Consider the following 25,515-nt stretch of genomic DNA (forward strand, 5'->3'; position numbering starts at 1 on the left):
CTGTGTTTGTCATCCGTGAGCTGTAAGTGTATATCATGGGCAGCACACAGATGCATTATATATAGTCTATGGGGTCAGAATGAGGTTTGCGAGTGCAGCCTGAGTGACTAGCGGTGGCTTCATCGAGGTTACCTCCGGTCACTGAGGCTGCGTTTCCAGCAGGGCTGAACAGTGGTGACCTCGATGAGATCTCCACTAGCTCCGTGAGAAAAACTCTCATGGTGCTAGCGGGATCTCACCGATGTCACCGCAGTTCAACCCAGCTTGGAACGCAGCCTCAGTGACGTCACCGCTAGTCAATGAGACTGCTCATTCACCAGTGGTTCTCAGCGTGGATGGTCACATCTTGGCACCGTTCAGGTTGAAAACTATTTCTCTCCCAGACCTGGGTTACGGCGTGGGACAGAACAACGGAGAGGTGAGGGATATTGTTGTTTTTTTTATTTTTGGTTTATTACAGGAGAACGAGGGCTTTGGTGGAATTAGGTGAGGTCATAAGTATGGTTTAATTAAGATTATTAAAGGAGTCTGTGTAATTTTTTCAATTAAAAGGACTTTATTCTTAGTGTCTGTGTTTTATACAATGTGACTATGGGGTTAGTAATGGCGGCGTCTTATAGATGCTTCTCCATTACTAACCTCAGGGCTTGATGTCACCTGACAATAAAGGTGAAATCAACCCCACAAATATGAACTCCACTTGCCACCGCTACAGGGAAAGTGGGAAGAGCCGGGCAACACGCCAGAATTGGCGCATCTAATAGATGTGCCTTTTCTGGGCAGCTGCTGGCTGCTATTTTTAGGCTGGGGATGGGGCAATATTCATGAAACCTTATCAGCCTGAGAATACCAGCCTCCAGCTGTCTGCTTTAGCAAGGCTGGTTATCAAAAATGTGGGGGTCCCCACGCCGTTTTTTTAAAAAAATTATTTAAATAATTAAAAAAAACAGCGTGTGGACCAGAACACCCATCTAACATCTAGGGTGTGAAGTCTCTGCTCCTCTGCATTTTTAGGATTATTAAAAAATGAGGGGAGAACAATTTTCCTGGCTTCTATGGAATTTGGAGATAGAGTTATATTAAGACCAGACTCAGCCTATCTTCAGTGGCCTGCTTAAACAGGTGGTCAACTGATAATGCCTGCATGTTACTGATTCTACGGGCTGAAGTCAGCGCCACGAATATCACCGTTTTTAAGATTAGTGTCTTAACTTGCAATTTCTTTAGAGGTTCAAAGTGGGCTTTAGTTATTGCTCCAGGACCAGATTTAAACCCCATGGAAGAATTCTTGGGGCAGTTACTGGCCTGGATCTGTCACATGCCTTGATGAATCTCATGATCCATCTATCAGTCGTCAAATTATAATTATATAAGACCCCTAAGGCCGACACTTGCACCCTAACAGTGCTAGTAGACAACTCCTTTTCCATACCTTTCCGGAGCAATTCTCATATGACCTCTATTGACATTTTATGATTTTATCAAGGATTGCACTGAACTAGCCAAGAACTTTTCCCAGGTTCTACCATATATTCTAGTTGTTACTGGTTTTCTGCCTTTAAGCAGAGTAGAGATTAAGTTCGGGGGGAACCCTTTCCAAATCAATGATGATCTTTCAAACACCAGGCTGTCAAATGAAGGACCGACCTTTGTGGATGGCAATCTGGACACTGGCTGAGGACATCTGGTCCATCTGGGAGGACCCATGGATCTGATACAGACATCCTCCTTATCCATGAGAACCATGGTTTATTGGGTCATAATGGATCAATTAGAAGGATTTTCGCTTGCTCCTCCCTGACTGTCCTCAATACTGTGGAAATCAATATCAATGGGGGGAAGGTGTTGGCCAGGTTGAAGACCCAAGGAATCTGCAGAGCATCCACTGCATAGGGTTTCTCTCTTGGATTCAGAGAGCAGAACTTTTCTATTTTCCTGTTTTGCTCATTTCCAAAAAGGTCTATATTTGCCTGGCCCCAAAGATCCATTTAGTGTGCTTTGACTCATGAAGTCTGGTCTTTCATTTTTTTTTCCTGTTATGTGAAGTGCTGCAAGTATCAACCAATGTTCTTCCACAACCTGAAGGATCTCTTCCATCAGCAATATTAGAGAGCAGGATCTCGTGCCCCCTTGATGGTTGATGTAGGCGACTGTTTGGTGAATTTTATTACTGCATTTCTTACCACTAAGAACTCTTTCATATTTCACGAATAACCCCTCTTGGTCTTCGACCAGACTCCCTGGACTACACAATCTCTCAGCTTGCATCTGTCGATATTACATCATTGATCTGATATGACCAAGGGAATCCTTGTTACAAAACGAATAGAAGAAAGACTGAATCCTCCGTGGTTCCAGTTTTGATTTTTCTAGGTTTAGCAGCCATTCCAGCCTGGTCCTGACTCTTTTTAGTTGACCACTACAGTGCTCTATTGACATGCCGACCACTGGAAAATCATCCAAGTACGGGATTATTAGGGTATTCCGCTCCTGAAGATGTGTTGCGACTTCCAGTATAATATTCGCAAATACCCTTGGAGCCATAGATAGCCCAAAGGGTAGAGCTCTGTAATAGAAATGTCTGACTTGTTTGTTTACATACAAGGCCACTCAAGAAGTTTTGAACTTCCACATGGATTGGGATGTGCTAATAGACCTGAAGGATGCCTACCACACTCATATAATACTCTGGAAATAGCACCTTTATGGCCAACTTTATGGACTCCATCTTGAAGGACCCGAAGACTAGAAACTTGCTCAACCCTTTCAGGTTTACTATGGTCCTGAAGGTGTCATCTGTTTTTTTTTTTTTTTAAATTAAGAACGGGGAAAATAGAATCCCTTCACTTGCTCCACCACTGGTACCTGTCAGGACTTGCTTCTGCACCAGGTTCAACACTTCCATCTCCAGATTTAATTGTTCCCTGGGACCCCCTGGGAGATAATATTCTGAAGGTGTGGTGAGGAACAGATTTGAATTCCAGTCTTCACCCTGATATTACTATCCCAAGAATCCAGGCACTGGATGAAATCATCTTCCAGGCAGGAAGCGGGACAACCTTCCTCCTACCTCGGGAAGCCCATCATTTGGAAGGACACCCTTCGGACCTAGGTAAGTTCCATCATACCGTTCTTCACTTTTCGGCTCCCTCAAGGACAGGAAACCAAACTGATGCGGAGGAGAGGTACCGCCCTTTAATTCAGTAGGTTTACTGTCCTAGATGGGCAAATCCCTCTCTCATGTGATGCTGTCATGGGAGAAGGGGAAACTGACTAATCTACACAGTGACTTATGTGAATATAGTATTATATTGCAATACTACCAATATTTCTCAAACGTCAACAGTCATCCCAAGATCTCAGTCTATCCCATATGCCAATACAAAATAGAAAATGCTAGCACAGTCAGTGATGGAGGTACCTCCGGTAGGTTCCCAAACCGTGGAATGTGGTATAGAAGACCGGGCACACTCTCTTAAATGCAGTGAAGAATTTTAATGTGCAATACATACAGTAGTCACATCACAAATGTTTCGGTCTGTCAAAACCTTCATCAGTGTGCCAACAGATTAGTCTTGATATGTGCAGTAGGCACAAATATAATGGTAGGCAACAGAACAGGTATAGTGGTGGCATGACAGTTTCCTCATATAGAGGATCAGAATGGGTGTGAGGGGGTGTATATGCCTCGGGACTCTTTGCATATTAAAATTCTTGACTGCATTTAAGAAAGTGTGCCCGGTCTTCTTTCCCGTATGCCAGTCCTGCATTGGTACGGGTATGTTAACCTTTTTTACACACTTGCCATTGGGTCCACTGGGGCTTACGTAAGAAGCACTGAAAACCGGAGATTTTTAGTTCTGCAGATTACAGCTTTTGTAGGAAAGGAGCATGTGCCACTTGCAGGCTTCATGCTTTATAATCTGCTCGTGATGCTCTTCAGTCGGCCAGATTACTGAATCCCACCAGCCTAAGGACCCCCGTCCTGAAGAGACAAAGTTGCCTCTGTTTGCAGAATGGGAATACACTCAGGTCAGATCAGCGGTGCAGCCATGCCGTTTGTCTGCACTGTCAATCTCCAAGAAAGTAGCAACCCCTAGAAAGAGGGAAGCTGGAAGTTAGCAGAGCGGCGAGATCCTAAAAAAAAATAATAGAACCCTTTAACCATAGGCCAGTTTCCCACATCTGACATTCACGGTTTTTGTACGCACTGCGATGTTTCACCTCGTGATCCAAAAGCTACAGCCTCATATACGCCTATAAAGGTGTTGAGCTCGGATCAGACGACCTGCCGCCAGTCCAAACACTGCAGTCAGTATCCGGACCATGAATGTCGGATGTGAGAAACAGGGCCGAAGGGATAAGGATCGTACGTTTGGGACAGTCATACCTGTATATCAGTTTTGACAGGACTGGGTGTACGAGGTGGTAGATCTGGACTTGGGGTCCTATGGGATGTCCCCGGGCTGTCACTGGTAATGCTGTCTATATCAACGCAAGGTAACACCTGGAACAAAGGAGAAATAAGTCTATGAGAGGAATCTTTTATGTTATATGGACCATTATCCTAAGAGGGTGAATCATAATTATCATCATCCAGATGACGGACACCACTACAGGACCTCCGAATCATGGCTGCCATTACAAGCACAGTGTTTATTTGACCACTGCTCATCAGTAGAGTTGAGCGACTTTGGTCGGATCGGGTTTCATGAAACAAAATTTGCTTCAGATGAAACTGGTCCGACTAGGGCGAAAAAGTCGGAGTTTTGTCCGAAACCCGACCCCAACGCAAGCCAATGGGGATTAAAAGTCGGCATTGAGTGGATGAATGTCATCCGCTCAATGCCGACTTTTATTTTCCATTGACTTGCATAGGGGTCGGGTTTCGGACGAAACTCCGACTTTTTTTGCCCTAGTCGGACCAGTTTCATCTGAAACAAATTTTGTTTCATGAAACCCGACCCGACCAAAGTCGCTCAACTCTACTCATCAGAGATATTACAAAAAAAAAATGCACATTACAAAACCATGTGGTATGTGACCCATACCTGCACACTAAGCTGTGGGGGATCCTTTTTCTCAGACTTTATCTTAACCACAGCGATGTTGGGCTTCACAGCCTCCGCCACAGGCTTCGGTGGAATGGAAATGTTCACTACAGGCTGCGGATGGGCAAGGATGACAGCAGATGGTAATGGAGCAGCCCTCCCAAACCGCGGTCTCCCTACAGTAAAGCAAAATAAGTGATGAGTGCAGCTCTGAAGCTGGTTCCTTGTTCCTGCGCTCCTCTGAAGGTTCAGATGCAAAGCTGTCAATGATGGCAGCACTGTTCGGACTAACGACACAACCATGACGCTGGTCCGGACTGTCAATCTTCAAGAGTGCTGAAGAAAGAAGATAAGACACCTCCTTCCTTTTAACCGATTGCCTTCTACAGACTCTATACTTCACTGAATAAAAACTGAAGAAAGAGTTAACTGTGAATCCATCAGAGAGATCTATATAACTGCAGGGTTTCTAACTCTTGTTCTCTGATCCTAATATACTCCTAGCTGATATATATGAACGCATCAAAGCTGAGCTGAAAAATGAGGTTCTTGTAAATCCAGTTAGATAAGAAATTAAAATAGGGATTTGTGTGTACTCACCGTAAAATCCTTTTCTCCGAGCCATTCATTGGGGGACACAGACAGTGGGTGTGATGCTGCTTGCCAATAGGAGGACACTAAGTAAACCAGAAAAAAGTTAACTCCTCCCCTGCAGTATACACCCTCTCGCTTGATGAGATATCTCCAGTTCAGTGAAAAAAGCAGTAGGAGCTTAAACAGTCAACAATAACCATAACTATGTCAAAACCTAAGAATGCTACAAATGAGCCAGTAGGCGAAACAGGGTCGGGTGCTGTGTCCCCCAATGAATGGCTTGGAGAAAAGGATTTTACGGTGAGCACACAAAAATCCCTATTTCTCCTACGCCTCATTGGGGGACACAGAGACAGTGGGATGTCCTAAAGCAGCCCCTGGGTGGGGGGCATACATCTGCTAATACCCCATGTACCACTGAGTCAACACTGAGGTACTGCCGATTGCAGGATGCGTTTGCCGAGAGCTGCATGTGCAGAGGCCTGAGAATGAATTTGGTAATGTTTTGTAAAAGTATGCAGACTGGACCAAGTCGCAGCCTTGCAGACCTGTTCTGCCGAGTCCTGGTGCCGAATGGCCCAAGAGGCGCCCACTGACCGGGTAGAGTGCGCCTTAATCCCTGCTGGGACAGGCGCGTTCCTGACACGGTAGGATTCCTGAATCGCTGAGCGAATCCACCTGGCTAGCGTTGCCTTTGAAGCGGCTAGACCCTTCCTATGCCCCTCTGGAAGTATGATCAAGGCATCTGACCTGCGGAAAGGAGCCGTCCACGAGATGCACCGTCTCAGAGCCCTAACCACATCCAGGGTGTGGAGGGCCTTCTCAATGCGATGGACTGGCGCTGGACAAAAGGAAGGCAAAACAATTTCCTCGCTGAGATGGAAAGAGGAGACGACCTTGGGGACAGGGACGTCCTGAGAACTACCTTGCCCTGATGAAAATTCAGGAACAGAGAGCGGCAGGACAGGGCTGCCAATTCCGAAACTCGTCTGATTGACGTAATTACCACTAGAAAGACCACTTTCCAAGAGAGGACGGTCAATGACACGTCATGCAGCGGATGGAAAGGGACCTCCTGTAAGGCCCCGAGAACCACGTTAAGGTACCATGAATCCAATGGCCTTCTATAAGGAGGCGCCACATGGGAAACTCCTTGAATGAACGTCTTGACCTGAGGTTTGGTGGCAATTTTGCGTTGGAAAAGCACTGACAAGGCCGAAATTTGGCCCTTGAGCGAGGTAAGCGCGAGGCCTGAGTTTAATTCGGATTGAAGGAACTCCAATATGGCCAGAATGGAGAACACCAGAGGGGATCGACCATGATCCTTGCACCATGAAAAGAAGATTTTCCAGGTGCGGTGATAGATACGCCTGGACACAGGCTTCCTAGCACTAATCATGGTGGAAATCACATCGTGAGAGAACCCAGCCTGTGCTAAAATCCAGGATTCAACGGCCACGCCGTCAAAGACAGGGCCCTGGAGTTCTGGTGGTAAATCGGGCCCTGAGAAAGCAGATCTGTGCGATCTGGAAGTCACCAGGGGACATCGGCGACTAGTTGTATTAGTTCTGCATACCAAGCTCGGCGCGGCCAATCTGGCGCGACTAGGATCACTGGTACATCCTCCGCTCTGATCTTCTTGATGACCCTCGGAAGCAAGGGAAGAGGGGGAAAGATGTACGGGAGCCGGAACCGGTGCCAAGGCAGAACTAGGGCGTCCGCTCCGATGGCGCATGGATCGCGCGATCGGGCAATGAACCGAGACACCTTGTTGTTTAGTCTTGATGCCATGAGGTCCACATCCGGAGTCCCCCAACGACGACAAATCTGCTGAAAGACTTCCGGATGAAGAGACCACTCTCCCGAGGCAATGCCTTGGCGACTGAGGAAATCTGCCAATTTTCTACGCCCGGGATGTGGATTGCTGAGATGGATGAATGGTTGGTCTCGGCCCAAAGGAGGATGTGACTCACTTCGTGCATGGCAATCCTGCTCCGGGTACCTCTCTGGCGGTTGATATACGCTACAACCGTGGCATTGTCGGATTGCATCCTGATGGAGTGACCTGTGAGGAGATGGTGGAAACTCCGTAGAGCAAATCTGATCACTCATATCTCCAAAATGTTGATGGGGAGACGTGACTCTCGGGTTGACCAACGACCCTGTGCCGTATGGTGACCAAAGACCGCACTCCAGCCGAGAAGACTTGCGTCGGTGGTTACAACCAACCATCTTACTGGGAGAAAAGATCTCCCTTGATTCAGGGAGGACCTTAAAGTCCACCACCTGAGGGCTTGCCTGACCCGCAGGGAAAGAAGGATCTGACGGTCTAGGGAGAATGGGTTCTTGTCCCAAGCTAACAGCAACGCATGTTGTAAGGGTCGGAGATGGAACTGCGCAACTGGAACTGCTTCGATCGCAGCTACCATCTTTCCGAGAACTCTCATGCTGAAACGAATGGAGTGAGAAGCTGGACGGGAAAGAGTCTGCACTGCCTGTTGTAAGGCTTGCGTCTTTTCTGGAGGGAGAATGACCAACCCGCGGGAAGTGTCCAAGATCATTCCTAAACAGGAAATCTGCTGAGCCGGTTTCGGGGAAGACTTTGCGAAGTTTATCTTCTACCCCAGGCGCGAAAGTGTATTTACTGTTATCTCCACAGATTCCACGCAGGATGGAAGGGACGGACCCTTGATGAGCAGGTCGTCCATATACGGTAACACCACTACTCCCCGAGAGAGGATAATGACCATGACAGCCGCCATGACCTTGGTAAAGACCCTGGGGGCAGTGGCGAGTCCGAAGGGCAAAGCAACGAACTGGAATTGTTCCTCGTGAATTGCAAAACGCAGTAACTGCTGGTGAGACGGGCAGATCAGAATGTGAAGGTAAGCGTCCTTGATGTCGATGGATGCTAGGAACTCTCCTTTTTCCATGGAAGCGACACCTGATCGGAGAGATTCCATTAGGAATCGCCGAACCGTGACAAACTGATTTAACAGTTTGAGATCCAGAATGGGTCACATTGTCCCGTCCTTCTTTGAAACCACAAAAAGGTTTGAATAAAATCCTCTGAACCTTTGGTGATGAGGGACCGGAATGATGACTCCGTCCTTTAAGAGAGCCTGAACAGCCCGAAGGAAGGCTCGTCTTTCCTTTGGGGGGGGAGAGGAAAGGAAAAAGCAAGTTGGAGGGGGAGTGGAAAAATCTATCTTGTATCCGGAGGACACCAGCTCCCTGACCCACTTGTCGTGGACGACCGCGAGCCAGGTGTGGCTGAAGGAAAGTCGGCGTCCGCTGGATACAGCAACAAGTCATTGGGTAGATCTAAGAGATCTGGCTCCCCTGGATCCAAAAGTCCTAGGCCTGGGTTTCCAAGAGCGGTTAGGTCTGTATGAGACCTGGGAGCATCTGTCTCCGTGCGGAGATGGACCTGATCCAGAAGAGAAGGTAGAGGAGGACCAACCGGAGTTGTTGCGAAAAGATCGAAGCGCGTCGGCTGTTGGTTGCGAAACGTCCGAACAGCCATTTGTTGAGGAAGGAATTTACTTTTTCCTCCGGTAGCATCAGAAATGAGCTGATCCAGTTTCTCTCCAAAAAGACGACCCGTTTGAAAAGGGAGAGAAGTCAACGATCTTTTAGATGTGGCATCCGCCCGCCAGTCGCGGAGTCATAGGGCTCTTCTAATGGAGATCGCATTAGCGGCAGTTTGGGCAGCGCAATTGGCAGCATCAAAAGAGGCATCCACTACAAAGTCTGCTGCGTGAATTATCTGCCTGGCGACCGTGGTTGCCTCCGGAGGAAGATTGGTGCCCTGGAAGGAGGTAATCAAGACCTCTGCCCAAGCAGCCATTGCCTTAGTGACCCAAATTGCCGCGATTGTTGGAAAAAGCGCTGCTCATAAAGCTTCAAAAACTGAACGGGCAAGGTAGTCAATCTGACAATTTAGAGGGGTTTCTAATTGAGGAACCCTCAGAAACGGATAGAAGCGTTTTTGAAGCAAGAAGTGATACAGGTGGGTCCACGGGGGGGGGACTGTAACCAATCCTTCATTAGGTCTAGATCAAAAGGGTATTTAGCCTGAGTAGACTTTTGCCCTGTGAACCGCTTATGCGGACGATCACTATGTTTCTGGACAATTTACTTAAAGTCCGGATGGCTGGTAAATAACCTGCGCACATGCTTGGTTTTCTTAAGTGAGATAGGATGTGCTGGAGCGGGAACTTTATCCTCATCCAACTTCAGAATCCTGTTGACTGATTCTATAAGAGAATCAAGCGACTCCTGATCAATTGGGGGATTCTGAGAGGCTGACGTGTCAGATTCGAAATTCAGAGTCATGCTCGCTGAGAACTCCAGGAGAGGGAGAGCGGAAGACAGGAGTCGCAGATGCAGAGGTGTGAACGGGACTAGGGGACGCGTCATGGGTCCGCCTTCTACAGACCTGATCATCCCTTGGTGGACGGTTCCCGGCCGACGCCAGCGCCTGCCTCGGGGGGGGGGGGGGGGGGGGGAGGACGCCTTCTGGCTTAAAGAGTCCTCCCGGAGGGAGAATATAGCCTGGGTCAGAGACTCAGAGTCAGGTACTAAACGCAGGAGGCCCGTTAGCAGCGGCGGTGAGGGGCGATTGAGCGAAGGTCGGAGCGTAGGCCGGGTCGCAGTCCGTGCATAACAGATTAGTCTGTGCACTGGGTAGGGCAGACTTGCAAGTGGTACACACGGTAAAAAACGCAGTTTGCCTCCTTAGATTGAGACATAGCGCTCCTGAAAGAGTTAACGGCAGAGTCTGCTGCAGCTACAGGGAACGTGCCGGGAAGGGGTTAAGCTTTATTAATCTGAGGGAAGATGTAGCTTACCCGGTCCTATGCTGTGTCCCCCCGGGAGGAATAGCGGTGGCCCTGCAGTGTCACCCGGTATCTGGCAGAATGCTTGCCTCACAGCTTCCAGAGCAGGCTGAGGTAAAAGGACATGGCCCCCGAGATAATAATTGCGCTTCTCGTCAGGGATGAGAGGCGCCAGGGCGAGGGGGCGGCGATAATAGCGCGGGAGGCGCTATTCAAATTGCGGCCAAGTAGGCCGGAAATGCCGGGGCCTAAATTTCTGAGCCTACCCGCGGTAGGCGCCGGTGGGCAGGGTGGGGCGGCGCTAGTGGGCAGCACTATTAAAATTGCAGGCTACCCGTTGTAGAGCCGAGGGGGGCCGATGGGGGGCCAGTGTGCCGCCGCTGACGCTACATCAGCGCTTCTCCCGGGGGCCAGGACCCGACCCCATACCTCAACTCCAGTGCTCAGCGCTGTCCGGCCATCCATGCAGGCTCTCATCTCCTGGGCTGATGTAGCAGAGCTGGAGGAGTTCTTAAAGGGGCCATGCTCAATCGATCCTCCCTATGATAGGGGGATGGAGAGCTATGGGGCTGATTCAGGGCCTATGTAAGCGCTGTCCAGTCTTCTCCATTGCGCTTGCCCTCATATCCGTAAGCGCTGTCCGTGGAATACCGAACTCCGGTCGTAAGGATCATCGCCAAAATTGCTAGAGGAATCAGCCCCAAACGTCGCAGGAAAGTGTACGGAGAGGTATACTCCGCGTACTTGCCTGCTGTTGGTTCGGAGGAGAGCGGCCCGTAGAAAGGAACAGTCACCCCCTTCACTCCGTTAATTAAAAAATAAAAAAATTTACAGAAAAATTAAAAAATAAAGTAAAAACGGTGGGGTCTGAAACCAGACCCAAGTGCCTCCTACAGACACTAAGCATGAACTGGAGAAATCTCAGTCAGCGAGAGGGTGTATACTGCAGAGGAGGAGCTAACTTTTTTTTTCTGGTTTACTTAGTGTCCTCCTAGTGGCAAGCAGAATAACACCCACTGTCTGTGTCCCCCAATGAGGCGTAGGAGAAAATCAGAATTAAATCCTCAGAATGATCTCACTGGTAACTCTTCTGTTATGTACAATGATACATAGAAGCCAAACAGTTGTACAGTTTTCAAAGGATCCTACTACAAAAATGATTTTTTGACAAAATTAATGCATTTTAATAAACCAAAAATGCTATTGACTACCTACAGGGTTCATAGAATCCATAGTCCTGGACAATCCCTTTAAGCTTGGCTAACACAGTCCAAAAATAACCACAGCTGAAATGATATTAAATGCAGCCAATAATGAGCGGTAATCCCTGTAGGATGACTGCACATGGGGGAGAGCAGCTATACAAACAGTGAGGGTTTTGTGGATAAATCAGAGAGGGTAGGGTGGATCTCGGGGATCCCAGGACTCTTGTCTATTGTCTGATGTCAGCGCTGCGGACCCATGGGGAGGGCTCGTACCAAGGTGCGCGGCCATTTTCAAAACAATTCGCTCTTTGAAGATGGAAAAATTCTATCGTTTGAAGATTAAAGGGCTGTCAAAATCCATATGGGAAAAAAATATGGGAAAACTTGAAAGGGTCACCCAAGTTCACAGCTATATGAAAGCATCTATAGTTCATGTGTACAACATGCCTCCTCTAGAACCTCACAGGGAACCATTCTCTATCTTGCTTCAAAGTCAGAGGTTTTAGCTTGAAATATCTACACTAGGCGATCAGGAAAATCCATTTCAGGATAAATTATACTTATCCCTAAAAAATCTGGGTGCTGGCCATAGCAATCAATCAGCTGTCAGAGAACAGTATGAAAGCAGTCACCGGCCTGCTCGCTGCAATTTTCCTAAATGTAAAGGATATGTCTCACGACAGACATTTATGGCATACACACGTCTAAAAGATGATCAGAACGGGGTATAAGATCCCCCAATCATGGTGGCAGGAGACTTCGCATCAGACGTGCCGGCTGACTCTATTCACTCCAAATACAGCAGAGCACGCGATCATCGACCAGACCTATATGGCAGGTCCTGTGGACAACCCCTGTAATAAACCGATCTTACCCAGTGGGATAGCCATTTCGATGAGGTGCCCCTGCATTGTGGTGTCTGATGCCTGCATCTCGCCTGACGGAACAAATGCATACTGCGGCTCGTAACTCTTTCGTAGAGAATACTCAGGTGATCGGGATTTTACAATGACTCTCTCCATATCAGGGGAAGCGGTCTGTATTTTAGCTGATTTGAGCTTAACACCTGCAAAACCCAAAAGTCATGTGTTTTGACAATGTACTGCAGACAGGGTCTCCATAGAAGCTACCAGCAAACACAGGCTGGATCTGTGCTACTGAGAGGTTTATAAAGAGCACTTTAAGGGGTTGTCCAGCCTTGGGGCTCATGTCTCTGATCACCTTGGGATGCAGATATAGGTGAATACAATGCTTGAACAGAGATCATACTGTGTGATGGGCTTCTTGGAAATATACATCACGGCAGGCTGTTTGGGGACATGAAACTGTGAGGTGATGACATACTGTGTGGAGGAACCGCAGGGACATCATACGGTGCATGTATGGGGAAATACTGTGTGGAGAGACTGAGGGGACAAAATACTGTGGGGAGCTGTGTGGAGGGACTGTGAGGACATCACACTGTGTGGGGAGAAGAGTGGATATATTGTGGTGACATCATACTGTCATGATATCATGTGGATGGACTGCGGGGATATCAAACTGAGTCGAGGGACTGTGGGTAAGTGTGTTGAGGGGCTGTGGAGACATTATACTGAGGGGAGCTGTGCTGAAGGACATCATACTGTGGGAGCTGTGCTGAGGGACTGTGGAGACATTATACTGTGGGTAGCTGTGCTGAAGGACATCACACTGTGGGGAGCTGTGCTGAGGGACTGTGGTGACATTATACTGCGTGGGGAGCAGTGAGTAGGGACTGTGGGGTCATCAGACTATGTGGAGGAACTGTGTGGATATCATACTGTGTGAGGAAATCATACCGTGTATACGGACGTCACACCGTGTGGGGACATCATACCGTGTGGGGACATCATACCATGTGGATGGACTGCGGGGATATCATAGTGTGTGGAGGGACTGTGGGTTGCTGTGTTGAGGGGCTGTGGGGACAACATACTGTGGTGAGCTGTGCTGAAGAACTAGATACTGTATAGAGGGAGTGTGGGGACATCATACTTTAGGGAGCTGTACGAAGGGACTGTGATGACATACTTCGTGGGGAGTTGTTAGGAGGGACTGTGGGGACATTATACTGTGTGGGGACATCAGACTATGTGGAGGAACTGTGAGGACATCTTACCGTGTGGAGGGACTGCAGGGACATCATACTGTGTGGGGAGCTGTGTGGAGACATTATACTGTGTGGGGGGACTGTGGGGAAAACATATTGTGTTAGGAGCTGTTGATCAAGGTACAAAGGCTGTATGATTTACTGGTTTTTTTTTTTTTTTATAAACAAATCAGTCATGGTCTCTCATGTGGCCCGTGGGAAAATGAATAATTGCCCATTGCTCGTCTAAGGGAATATTCACATGGAACAAATATGCATTGAAAAAACAAAGACCATTTGATCCATATAACTGCATCAGGAAACTTGGGTAATATTAAATTGCTAAATTCTTGTTAAAAAAAAAAGCAACTTTGCATTTTACTTGTCATTAAAAATCTTCTCTGTTCTCAGGCACAGTGGGATTTTTAATTTCCTTGTTTACAGCTCATCATCTTGGTTACCCCTGCAGTCATTCAGCGGTGACTAGTCTCCTAAGCAACGAACGTAGCACTTACAAGCTCTTTGTTATTCAGCTTGCACATTGGACTCAGAAGTTGGCTGGATCACTGGATCCAACTAGCTCCCATGCCCATACGCTCCTCCAATGATGCAGAGACATAGCTACCCCTGCTTGCGGCATCAGGGAACACAGATTTTGGGTGGTCCAACTGTCTCAACTGGCTCTCCTAAAGAATGAATCTGAGAAAACTTCAAGGCTCATTTAATGGGGCAAATTTGCACAATTTTCAGATTTAATCTGTCAGAAACTGCACCAGGAACAACTGTAGCCGTGTGAAGGTCAATGTGGTTTTCTTACTGAATAACTGTGCTAGTTTTCCAAGCCAAAACCTGTGAAAAAAACGCCCTATGAACACACACTATGTTTGGGACATCAGTGCATTTTACGATTTTGGGGGTCAATATTTGAGAATGAATCATTCCAAGAATTTGTCTTTGCTTTCCATTTAAAGGCTTAAAGTCACTTACCCCTCACAGTCTCCAGAACTTTAGGCCTCTGGGGCTTGGGCTTAGCAGGGGGAGAGCCAAAGCGAAGATACGGTCCCTTTTTCATAGTGCTGCGGTGTCCTTGATAGACAGGTGTCCCATACACTCGGTTCAGCATTTCTTCATCCATCACAGAGGACACGTCGACCTTCTGAGGCCCCTGGGAAAGAGGGAGAACTCTAGTAGCAATATAGCAAACGACGCTAGAAACTACCTCATTGGGTGTCCACCTTTGGGGACACTTCTTCCATAAATGTATGTATTTTTGGTTAAAAAACAATGTAATAATTGGATCTCCTTAAAAATTTGGCACAGTTTGCCTCCTATAGCCTATAAATGTTGCACAGTTTTAGACTGACCTATAGTTAGAAGATGATGTCTACACAACAAAGAAGCAAATGCATAGTTCAGCAAAAATGTGCAACATTTTCTGGCGTGAAGCTTAAATAAATCTGTTCAAATGTGACTGTCCATACCCCCCTTCCTGGAACCTCATGAACAATTTTTCAACTTTCGTTTAAAAAAAAAAAACTGAACGTGTCACACAAATTTGTGTCTTTTTGGGAGTCGTTGCTTTTTAGGGTTTAGTGTTAGCCAAAAGTTGTAGCAAATTGCTTCAAAAGGTGGTCTAAAGTCTCCGATTGTGACACAGAACATTCGTCAGTGTAAGACGTCTGACATTGATTTACTGGCTACCTGCTGTAGTTCTCCCACACGCTGGGGCTATGTAAACATTTTCGGCACGGAGGGGGGGTCATCTGTATGGAAGTGTTGGATGGATTAGGGATGATGGATTACTTCTGTGTCACACTAGGGAAACATTTATGCATTTCTGATGTATTTCCCAGCCAAGACAGGATCCCTAAGTTGAGAAGACAATTCTAAACTAAAGTTAAAACCATTTTCCAAAATCATCTCCTACTGGTGGCAGCTCTTGCTCAATCCTTCAATGCCTGTTACTTTTTTCTATTTAATATAATAATAATAATTTTATTTCTATAGCGCCAACATATTCCGTAGCCCTTTACATTATAGAGGGGACTTCTACAGACAAGCACAGCATAGCATTACAGCACAGCATAGCAATAAACACATAGGTCAAAACAGATACCAAGAGGAATGAGGGCCCTGCTCGCAAGCTTACAATCTATAAGGAAAAAGGGGAGACACGAAAGGTGGGTGGTAACAATTGCTTTTATTGTTTTTATTGTTTGGACCATCCCTAGTGTAAGGTGTTCCTGTTGCTGCATGAACCAGGTAACAGTCTAAATATGTAACAGTACAGACACAGAGGGCTATTAAATGCAAAAAGCATGTGAGAACATGAGGCGAGGAACCTAACTGGTAAAAAATTTTGAAATGAGCCACACAGGGATATCTAGGTTAATGCGTTGAGGCGATAGGCCAGTCTGAACAAATGTGTTTTTAAGGCACACTTAAAACTGTGGGGATTGGGGATTAATCGTACTAGCCTGGGTAGTGCATTCCAAAGAATTGGTGCGGCACGTGAAAAGTCTTGGAGACGGGAGTGGGAGGTTCTGATTAATAAGGATGTTAACCTCAGGTAATTTGCAGAACGGAGGGCACAGGTAGGGTGGTAGGCTGAGATGAGGGAGGAGATGTAGGGTGGTGCTGAGCCATGGAGGGCTTTGTGGGTGAGGGTAATAAGTTTATACTGAATTCTGGAGTGGATGGGTAGCCAGTGTAAGGACTGTCACAAGGTAGAGGCATCGGTATAACGATTGGTGAGGAATATGATCCTAGCTACAGCATTCATGACGGACTGGAGAGGGGAGAGTTTGGTAAGAGTGAGACCGACTAGTAGAGAGTTACAATAGTCCAGACGAGAATGAATAAGAGCAACAGTAAGAGTTTTTGCAGAGTCGAAAGTAAGAAAGGGTCGAATTTTAGAAATGTTTTTGAGGTGCAGATAACAAGAGCAAGCAAATGACCAGATGTGGGGGGTGAATGAAAGCTCTGAATCAAGTATGACCCCAAGACAGCGGGCATGTTGCTGGGGAGTAATGGTGGAACCACACACGGAAATGGCAATGTCGGGCATAGATAGGTTAGTAGAGGGAGGAAATACGAGGAGTTCAGTTTTTGACAGGTTCAGTTTCAGATAGAGAGAAGACATGATGTTAGAGACAGTAGTAAGACAATCACTGGTGCTTTCCAAAAAGGCAGGCGTGATATCAGGAGAAGTGTATAATTGGGTGTCATCAGCATAGAGATGGTACTGGAACCCAAATCTACTGATTGCTTGACCAATAGGGGCAGTATACAAAGAGGAGGGGGCCTAGAACCGATCCTTGAGGAACCCCAACAGTAAGGGGAAGATGAGAGGAGGAGGAGCCAGCAAAAGATATAGTAAAGGAGCGGTCAGAGAGATAGGAGGAGAACCAGGAGAGAACGGTGTCCTTGAGGCCAATGGAACGGAGCATAGTGAGGAGGAGCTGATGATCCACAGTGTCGAATGCTGCGGAGAGATCCAAGAGAATTAGCATGGAGGAGAGACCATTAGATTTCTCTGTTAGTAGATCATTAGAGACTTTAGTGAGGGCAGTTTCAGTAGAGTGTAGAGAGCGGAAACCAGATTGTAGAGGGTCGAGGAGAGAGTCATCTGAGAGATAGCGGATAAGACGGGTGTGTACCAGGCGTTCCACGAGTTTACAGATGAAGAGAAGATTAGAGACAGGTCTATAGTTAGCGACACAGTTTTGGTCAAGGGATGGTTTTTTACGTAATGGCTGTATGATGGCATGCTTAAATGAGGAAGGAAAGATACCAGAAGAGAGTGAGGGTTGAATATTTTTGTTAGATGAGTGGTAACAGCAGGGGAAAGGGACTGGAGGAGATGTGATGGAATGGGGTCACTGGTGCAAGTGGTAGGGCGAGAAGATGCAAGGAGCCTGATTACTTCATCTTCTGTTAGTGGTTCAAAATCAGAGAGTGCGCTAGATGCAGTGGGGGAGAGAGGACAGTGCATGGTATGAGGTGATTGGGAGATAATTTCCTGTCAGATATGGTCAATTTTTTCTTTGAAATAATTAGCCAGATCGTCAGCATGGAGATCCGTGGTTGGGGCCTGTACTTTTGGGTTAAGTAGGGAATGAAAAGTGTCAAAGAGACGTTTAGGGTTATTGGACAGTGAGGTGATGAGGGTGTTGAAATAGGTTTGTTTTGAGAGGTGAAGGGCAGTGTGGTATGTTTTAAGCATAAACTTATAATGGATGAAATCTTCAGGTAGATTGGATTTTCTCCACAGACGTTCAGCGCACCTGGAGCACCAGAGTAGGAAAAGTGTTTGTAGCGTGTGCCAGGGTTGTCGCCGTCTGTGCCTAGTTGTTCTATGTATAGGCGGTGCAGTTTCATCCAGGGCACTTTGAAGTGTTTCATTGCAATGCTTCAGTGCAGAATCAGGACATGAGAGGGAGGAGATAGCCGGGGCAATGATGACTGCAAGTTCTTCATAAGTTTTTGGGTGTTAATGGCCTGTATGTTTCTATAAGTATGGACAGTGGGGGTGACCTGGGCAGGATGGAAGTTCTTGATAGAGAATGATAGATGGCTGTGGTCAGAGAGCGGGAGAGGGGAGTTTGTGAAATCATCCACTGAGCAAAGCCGAGAGAAGACCAAGTCGAGAGAGTTTCCATCTTCATGCGTGGGAGAGTTAGTATGCTTTAAGAGGCCGAAAGAGGAGGTTAGAGATAAAAGGTGAGAAGCAGATGGTGAGAGGGGAAGGGCAGTGGGAATGTTGAAGTCTCCCATGATGAGGGTTGGGATGTCACAGGAGAGATAGTGTGGAAGCCAGGTGGCAAAGTGATCCAGAAACTGATGGGAGGGGCCCGGAGGGCGATACACCACCGCTACTCGCATGGAGAAGGGGATGTAGAGTCTGACAGCATGGACCTCAAAAGAAGGGAAGACAAGTGAGGGTATAGTAGTTCTGCAGAAACCTTGGCATACAAGAAGCCGACAAATATAGGTAAAGACATTGATCAGTCATCAATATAAGATCTGTGGGTGGCCAACATCCTCCAGCTTACGGCTGGATATAACCAGAGTATGGAAAAAGCATTCCAGTGGCTGTGTAATGGCCGCCGCTCCCGTATACGCCCTCTCACACGGCCTATGTTTGTATATATTTGAAAAAAAAAAAGTTCTTTGTTCACCCTCCCCACGTCCAGTGCACTGCTGCTCTCATCTCGGTTATTGACACTATGTTATCGACGCTGCAGCCAATGACTGAAGCTCGGCGACTCTGACCGAACTGATGACACAAGCTGTTGAATTCAATGACAGGCTGAAGTGCTGTTGATGTGAGGTCAGCACTGTAGCCAATAACCGACACTGGGAGTAGCGGCGTAGACTCAGAGATGGACCTGAGGAGAGCAAGTAAAGGATACGTTTTTTTGTTTTTTTAAAAAGAGAGGTTTTCCAAAACTGAAACACTTCTAACTCCTATGAGTGAAAATGCACATGATCGGAGTAGGAATAGTAAAGTAAATTGTAGTTCAACGTCTTGGGCAGCAGCTTATGTAATGGAGGAAAAAAATGTACATGTAATGTGTTTGCACATGTTTACCAGAGAGCATTTACTACTGTTCAATGACTGCCACTAACAATGTATCACATATTGCATTAATGTTGAATTTTCACTGCAATTTGATGCAAATTTTTACCTTTTACCTTTGAGCTCATATGTACTTTGGCAAAAAAAAAATTTATTGAAATTGCTGATTAAGTTTCTATTATAAGAAAATAATATAGACTTGACTCTACGAAGTATTGTGGAAAACAACCAGGAATAGAGGTGAGGAGAACACGTGTGTAGTAGAACCTTTGTATGGTCAGGTCTCGCTGGATCTCACCTTTGAACTTCCATCTTTCATTGACAAGACTTTTCCGCTCAGCCCTGCGAGCTTCTCTCCACTCTTCTTACACTGAGGTTTGGCCGGGCCCCCAGATGTAGGCTTTGTACTCTTCATCACGCTGCTCGATGGAGCTTTGATGTCCCGATATCTATCTTTTATGTCTTTGGCGCTTCCTGTGTTTTTCCTCACAGCAGACTCTTTACAGCTCTCATCTGCCTTCTTTTTTTTGGAGTCTTCTTTCGCCATTTCATCCTGGAAATAATACAATCACATACTAAACACCAGGGAATTGATTCATATAGAGATATAAAGTCTCTGGGGATGTCAGGCTCACATCACAGGGTGTTGTACGGGCTCAAAAGTAAGTCGAAAGTCCGTATATCCCCCATCACAGGGCCGTGTGTGGGGTCAATAATAAGTCTATGGTCTATAAGTCCCCCATCACAGGGAGGTATACAGCCTCAATAGTAATTCTATGGTCCGTACATACATAGGGTAGAGTACGGTCTCAATAACAAGTCTATGGTCCATCCATCCCCCATCACAGGGAGGTGTACGGGCTCAACAGTAAGTCTATGGTCCATACATCCCCCATCAGAGAGTGGTGTAAAGGCTCATTAGTAAGTCTAAAGTCCATAAACCCCCCATCACAGGGCACTGTACGAGCTCATTAGTAAGTCTATGGTCCGTACATCCTTCATCACAGGGAGGTGTACGGGCTCAATAGTAAGCCTCTGGTCAGTAAATCCCCCATCACCAGGCGGTGTACGGGGTAAATAATAAGTCTATGGTCTATATGTCCCCCATCACAGGGCGGTGTGCGAGCTCAATAGTAAGTCTATGGTCCGCACATTCTCCATCACAGGGCCGTGTACGGGCTCAATAGAGCGACCATCACTGTATGATCATTCATCTACCGCACACAATTAGTTGACTAAAGCAATTCAATGATGAAAGATACTTATATGTCAGGAATCTCCGCAAACCTAGTGGCTTACAGAAAAGAAGGGAACAGTCTTCAACTAAATAAACCAACTGTGATTTGCCAACCAATAAAAATGTCTCGTATATGCTGACTTATGACTAACCTGAACTTCAGCAGTGATTTCAGTAATCACTGAATCCACAAGCTTCTGAAGTCGAATTTTCTCTGTTACATCACTGGGGAGAAAAAAAAAACAAATAAAAATCACAATGTGATTTTCTGGATTTTATTTTTAGATTATATCTTTCACAGTTGAAGTGTACCTACTATAAAAATTACAGACCTCTTCATTCTTTGTAGGTGGGAAAACTTGCAAAATCGGCAGATTATGAAATAATTTTTACCCCCACTGTATACAAGTTAGAATTTAAACATTACTCATTCACATACACATTTTATGTTGAAAATAAATAGAAGGAGTGGCCTAGCACTCCATATGAGCAGACTGCTTTCAAGACTCCTCCGCTGTAATCCTGATTTTATCTGGTTAAAAGTGCCTCCAGAGTACCGATGCCGCCCTACACCGGGGGCAGAAGATCACAGGAACCGGCCGACGTGCGGTGTAAATGAAGACTGCGGTAATAACGAGAAAAAGGCAGAAGGATGCGGGAGCAGGAGCAGGGAGCCAGGTCCAAGATGGTGCCGACAGTGTGGAGGCAGTGGAGAAATCTGATGCAGCTAATGCAGCATACCAAAGTGGTTTGAAATTGCTGCTAAACTTGAAAGATTTGAGCGAGTAGACAGAGCAGCACAGGAGACGGCCGAAGGGGTGAGGAGGAGACTGGGGAGAAACTGGATGGAGAAGATCTGGAGAAGTATACTGTACAGGAGGGGCCAGAGGGAGAGGAGAGAAGGCAGGAGCGGGAAAGTATGACGCAGGAGACTTCTGAGGAGCCTGTAGCAGGGGAGCCCACAATGAGAGGCATATACGATCTGGTTAAGTTTTGCAAAACTGCACTAATTACCCTTACGAAGAGAGTGGATGGTATAAAGGAGGAAATGATCAACATGAAGGCAGCCATTAACAAGGCTGATAGCAGAGTGGGGGTGGTGGAAGAAAGAGTGAGCACACTGGAGGACCAACTTTCTAAGCTGCAGAAGTCCCACACTCAACGCCTGCAGCGGTGTAACATTCTGGCTGATAAAAATGATGATCTAGAAAATGGCAATAGGCAGAACAATGTGTGGTTGGTGTGCATCCCTGAAGAGACTGATCCTACAGCAATTTTTGAAGACTGGCTTCGCAATAAATTTGGTACTAACAATCTGAGCAAGCTGTTCGCAGTGGAGAGAGCACACCGCGTTCTCTCCCCCGTACCATCCTGGCCAGGATCCTTAACTAGAGGAATAGAGATATTATCCTACGGGAGGCAAGAACGGCTGAGGATATAGGTATTAATGGCCAAACAGTGTCCATATACCCCGACTAATTGGCTGAGGTTCAGAGGCAAAGAATGCGGTATGGTGGGGTGAAGAAAAGGTTGAGAGATATGGAACTGGCGTACTCTACTTTGTATCCTGCTAAACTCAGGGTTGTGGCCCTGGGATCTGTTCATTTCTTTCCAACTCCGGAGGAGGCCACCAAGTGGCTGGACTTGAACGAGAAAAGGATCAGAGCTGGTAAAGGAAGGGAGAAGTGAGAAGACGCCCTGAGAGACCTGGTGGGCCGTATACTTGTGAAAAAGGGAAGATGGATATGGTTGTTATACAGAGCCTTTTTATTCCTGCGTTCTAGTTATTATGATCAATGGAGGGACTGTAGATGATAGCACATATAAGTGGAGGAGAAATTTAGGGATTGAAAGTAATTCACTGTTTTGAGATAACGTTTGTGAGTTTGCTAGGTATAGAGTTACCCACTCTCTGGTTTAGAGGGGAGAAACACATTGGGAGTCTTTGGTAATGGTTTGTTATGTTCATCAACAGTGGGGGGGAAGGGGGGGCCTTCATGCTATGGGTTGGTTCTAGGGGCTCTTGGGAGAAGTATTGCCCTCTACGGGATTATGGGGGGCCTTCATGCTATGGGTTGGTTCTAGGGGCTCTTGGGAGAAGTATTGCCGCTTCGAGATTGGGAAGGTATACGTATAGGAAAATATGGGGGGGTGATAAGATTAAATTGGGATTTTTGTGTACTCACCGTAAAATCCTTTTCTCAGAGACAATCACTGGGGTGATTAACAATCACTGTGGTGACAATCACTGGGGTGACAAACACCGTGGGTGTTATGCTGCTGGCCACCAGGAGGACACTAAGTAAACCAGAAAAAAAGTTAGCTCCTTCCCTGCAGTATACACCCTCTCGCTGGCTGAGATTCTCCATTTCGGTGAAAAACATGGATTTTTGTGAGTACTCACCGTAAAATCCTTTTCTCCGAGACGCTCATTGGGGGACACAGAGACTGTGGGGACACAGAGACTGTGGGTGTGTGCTTCTGCCGTCTGGAGGCTGACACTAAGTATACAAAAAAAGAGTTAACTCCTCCTCCGCAACATACACCCTCGCCCCCAGACCGGGCGTAACTCAGTTTAGTGCATAAGCAGTAGGAGAACGCGCCTTAAACTCAGGCAAGAAATTATACGTCTGGAAAAGGGACCACCCTGATCCTTACATAAGGATTTGTATAACTTAAAATAAGCAAAAGCCAACTGGCTAGTAGGGTGGGTGCTGTGTCCCCCAATGAGCGTCTCGGAGAAAAGGATTTTACGGTGAGTACTCACAAAAATCCATGTTTCTCCTTCGTCTCATTGGGGGACACAGAGACTGTGGGACGTTCTAAAGCAGTCCCTGGGCGGGATCTTAGCTCACCCAATCCATGCTATTTTGCGCCCCTGATTAGAGGTGCGCAACTGCTGCCTGGAGAATCTTTCTTCCCAGGCTTGCATCCGAGGATGCCTGGGTATGTACGTTATAATGTTTGACAAACGTATGCAAACTGGACCAGGTAGCTGCTTTGCACACCTGTTCCGCTGAAGCTTGGTGTCGCAGTGCCCATGAGGCACCCACTGCTCGAGCCGAGTGTGCCTTGATCCCTGCCGGAACCGGCGTGCCACTCAATTCATAAGATTCTTGAATCGTCAGGCGAACCCATCTGGCCAAAGTCGCTTTGGACGCAGCAAGCCCCTTCCGCCGCCCTTCTGGGATCACGAATAGAGAGTCTGTCCGGCGGAAAGATGCTGTCCTTGTCACATACCTCCTAAGAGCTCTTACCAGATCCAGTGTGTGCAAAGCCTTTTCTACCCTGTGCACCGGTGCCGGGCAAAACGAGGGTAAGACAATGTCCTCGTTGATATGGAATGCAGAGACAACCTTCGGCAAGAAGGGAGGAGCTGGCCTTAAAACTACCTTATCCTTATAAAAAGTCAAGAACGGCGGTTTACAAGATAAAGCCGCCAATTCCGAAACCCGCCTAATAGACGTAATAGCTACCAGAAAAACGACCTTCCTGGACAGGTAAGGTAAGGAGACTTCTTGTAAGGGTTCGAAGGGGGGCTCCTGAAGGGCCCTGAGCACCAAGTTCAGGTCCCATGATTCCGTCGGCGCCTTATAGGGGGGTACTAAATGTGCGACCCCCTGCATAAACGTCTTAACCTGCCAGACCGAAGCGACCTTTCGTTGAAAAAGGACCGACAGGGCCGAGATTTGCGTCCTGAGCGAACTCGGAGCCAATCCTGCGTCCAGCCCTGCCTGCAAAAAAAGCCAGTACGTTGGGGATTGAAAAAACCAGAGGAGCCACTCCGCGATCCCTACACCAACGGAAAAAAACTTCCCAAGTCCGATGATATACCTTCGCCGAGGAAGGCTTTCGGGCACTCACCATCGTGGCCACCACATCGCGCCTGAATCCTGCCTGTGTTAACAGCCAAGATTCAATGGCCACGCCGTCAAACACAGGGCCCCTAAGTTCGGATGGTAGATCGGCCCCTGGGACAGCAAGTCCGGCCGATCTGGTAGACGCCAGGATACGTCCACCACTAGCTGAACCAGATCTGCATACCAGGCCCTCCGAGGCCAGTCTGGAGCTAGCAGAATTGCTGGAACCTTCTCTCTCCTTAACTTTCTGATGACCCTTGGAAGCAGAGGTAGCGGGGGGAACAAGTATGGGAGACGCAACTGGCTCCATGGAAGCACCAGAGCGTCTGCTGCGATCGCCTGCGGGTCGAGGGATCGAGCGACGAACCTTTGCACTTTGGCGTTCTCTCTGGATGCCATAAGGTCCACGTCTGGTGTCCCCCACCGTTGGCAGATCTGTTGAAAAACCTCGGGGTGCAGGGACCATTCCCCTGCCGCGACCCCCTGTCGGCTGAGAAAATCTGCCGCCCAGTTTTCGACTCCCGGAATGTGCACCGCTGAAATTACCACGTGGTTCTTTTCGGCCCAACGCAGTACCAGTCCAACCTCGCGCATGGCTGTTTGGCTGCGCGTGCCCCCCTGATGGTTGACATATGCTACTGCTGTAGCATTGTCCGACTGAATGCGCACCGGCCGGTGTCTCAGGAAACACTGAAAATGTTGCAGGGCCAATCGTATTGCCCGTATCTCCAGAATGTTGATCGGGAGAATTATCTCCTGAATGGACCACCACCCCTGGGCTGTGTGACTCTGGAAAACTGCTCCCCAACCTTGCAGGCTTGCATCGGTCGTCACCACCAACCACTGTTCCGGGGGAAAGGGTTTCCCCTGGACCAGAGACGAGTCGCGAGTCCACCATCGGAGTGATCGTCGGACTAGCGGAGACAAATTGCACCGATGACTGAGGGATAGCAGCCTTCTGTCCCATGCTGACAAGAGCGCATGCTGAAGCGGACGGAGATGGAACTGGGCAAACGGGATTGCCTCCATCGCCGCC

At 47.4% G+C, this 25,515-nt stretch overlaps 1 protein-coding gene across 3 annotated transcripts in view; it reads right to left on the reverse strand.

Moving 5' to 3' along the window:
• The window catches only part of KIAA0586 (KIAA0586 ortholog), a 192,795-nt gene that overhangs the window by 117,636 nt on the left and 49,644 nt on the right, over window positions 1–25,515 (reverse strand). For 2 of the 3 annotated variants that reach the window (XM_073585636.1, XM_073585640.1), the window contains exons 13-18: window positions 20,772–20,844; window positions 19,681–19,935; window positions 14,789–14,966; window positions 12,566–12,757; window positions 5,052–5,227; window positions 4,391–4,507 (exon numbers count right to left, since the gene is read on the reverse strand). In XM_073585636.1, coding sequence (XP_073441737.1) covers window positions 4,391–4,507; window positions 5,052–5,227; window positions 12,566–12,757; window positions 14,789–14,966; window positions 19,681–19,935; window positions 20,772–20,844 — 991 coding nt within the window. The remainder of the gene's footprint in view (window positions 1–4,390; window positions 4,508–5,051; window positions 5,228–12,565; window positions 12,758–14,788; window positions 14,967–19,680; window positions 19,936–20,771; window positions 20,845–25,515) is intronic. The other variant, XM_073585646.1, reaches the window with a different exon arrangement.

The sequence above is a fragment of the Dendrobates tinctorius genome, unplaced genomic scaffold, assembly GCF_039654945.1.
Source record: "Dendrobates tinctorius isolate UK_male_01 unplaced genomic scaffold, ASM3965494v1 ptg000010l, whole genome shotgun sequence".
NCBI classification, from domain to species: Eukaryota; Metazoa; Chordata; class Amphibia; order Anura; family Dendrobatidae; genus Dendrobates; species Dendrobates tinctorius.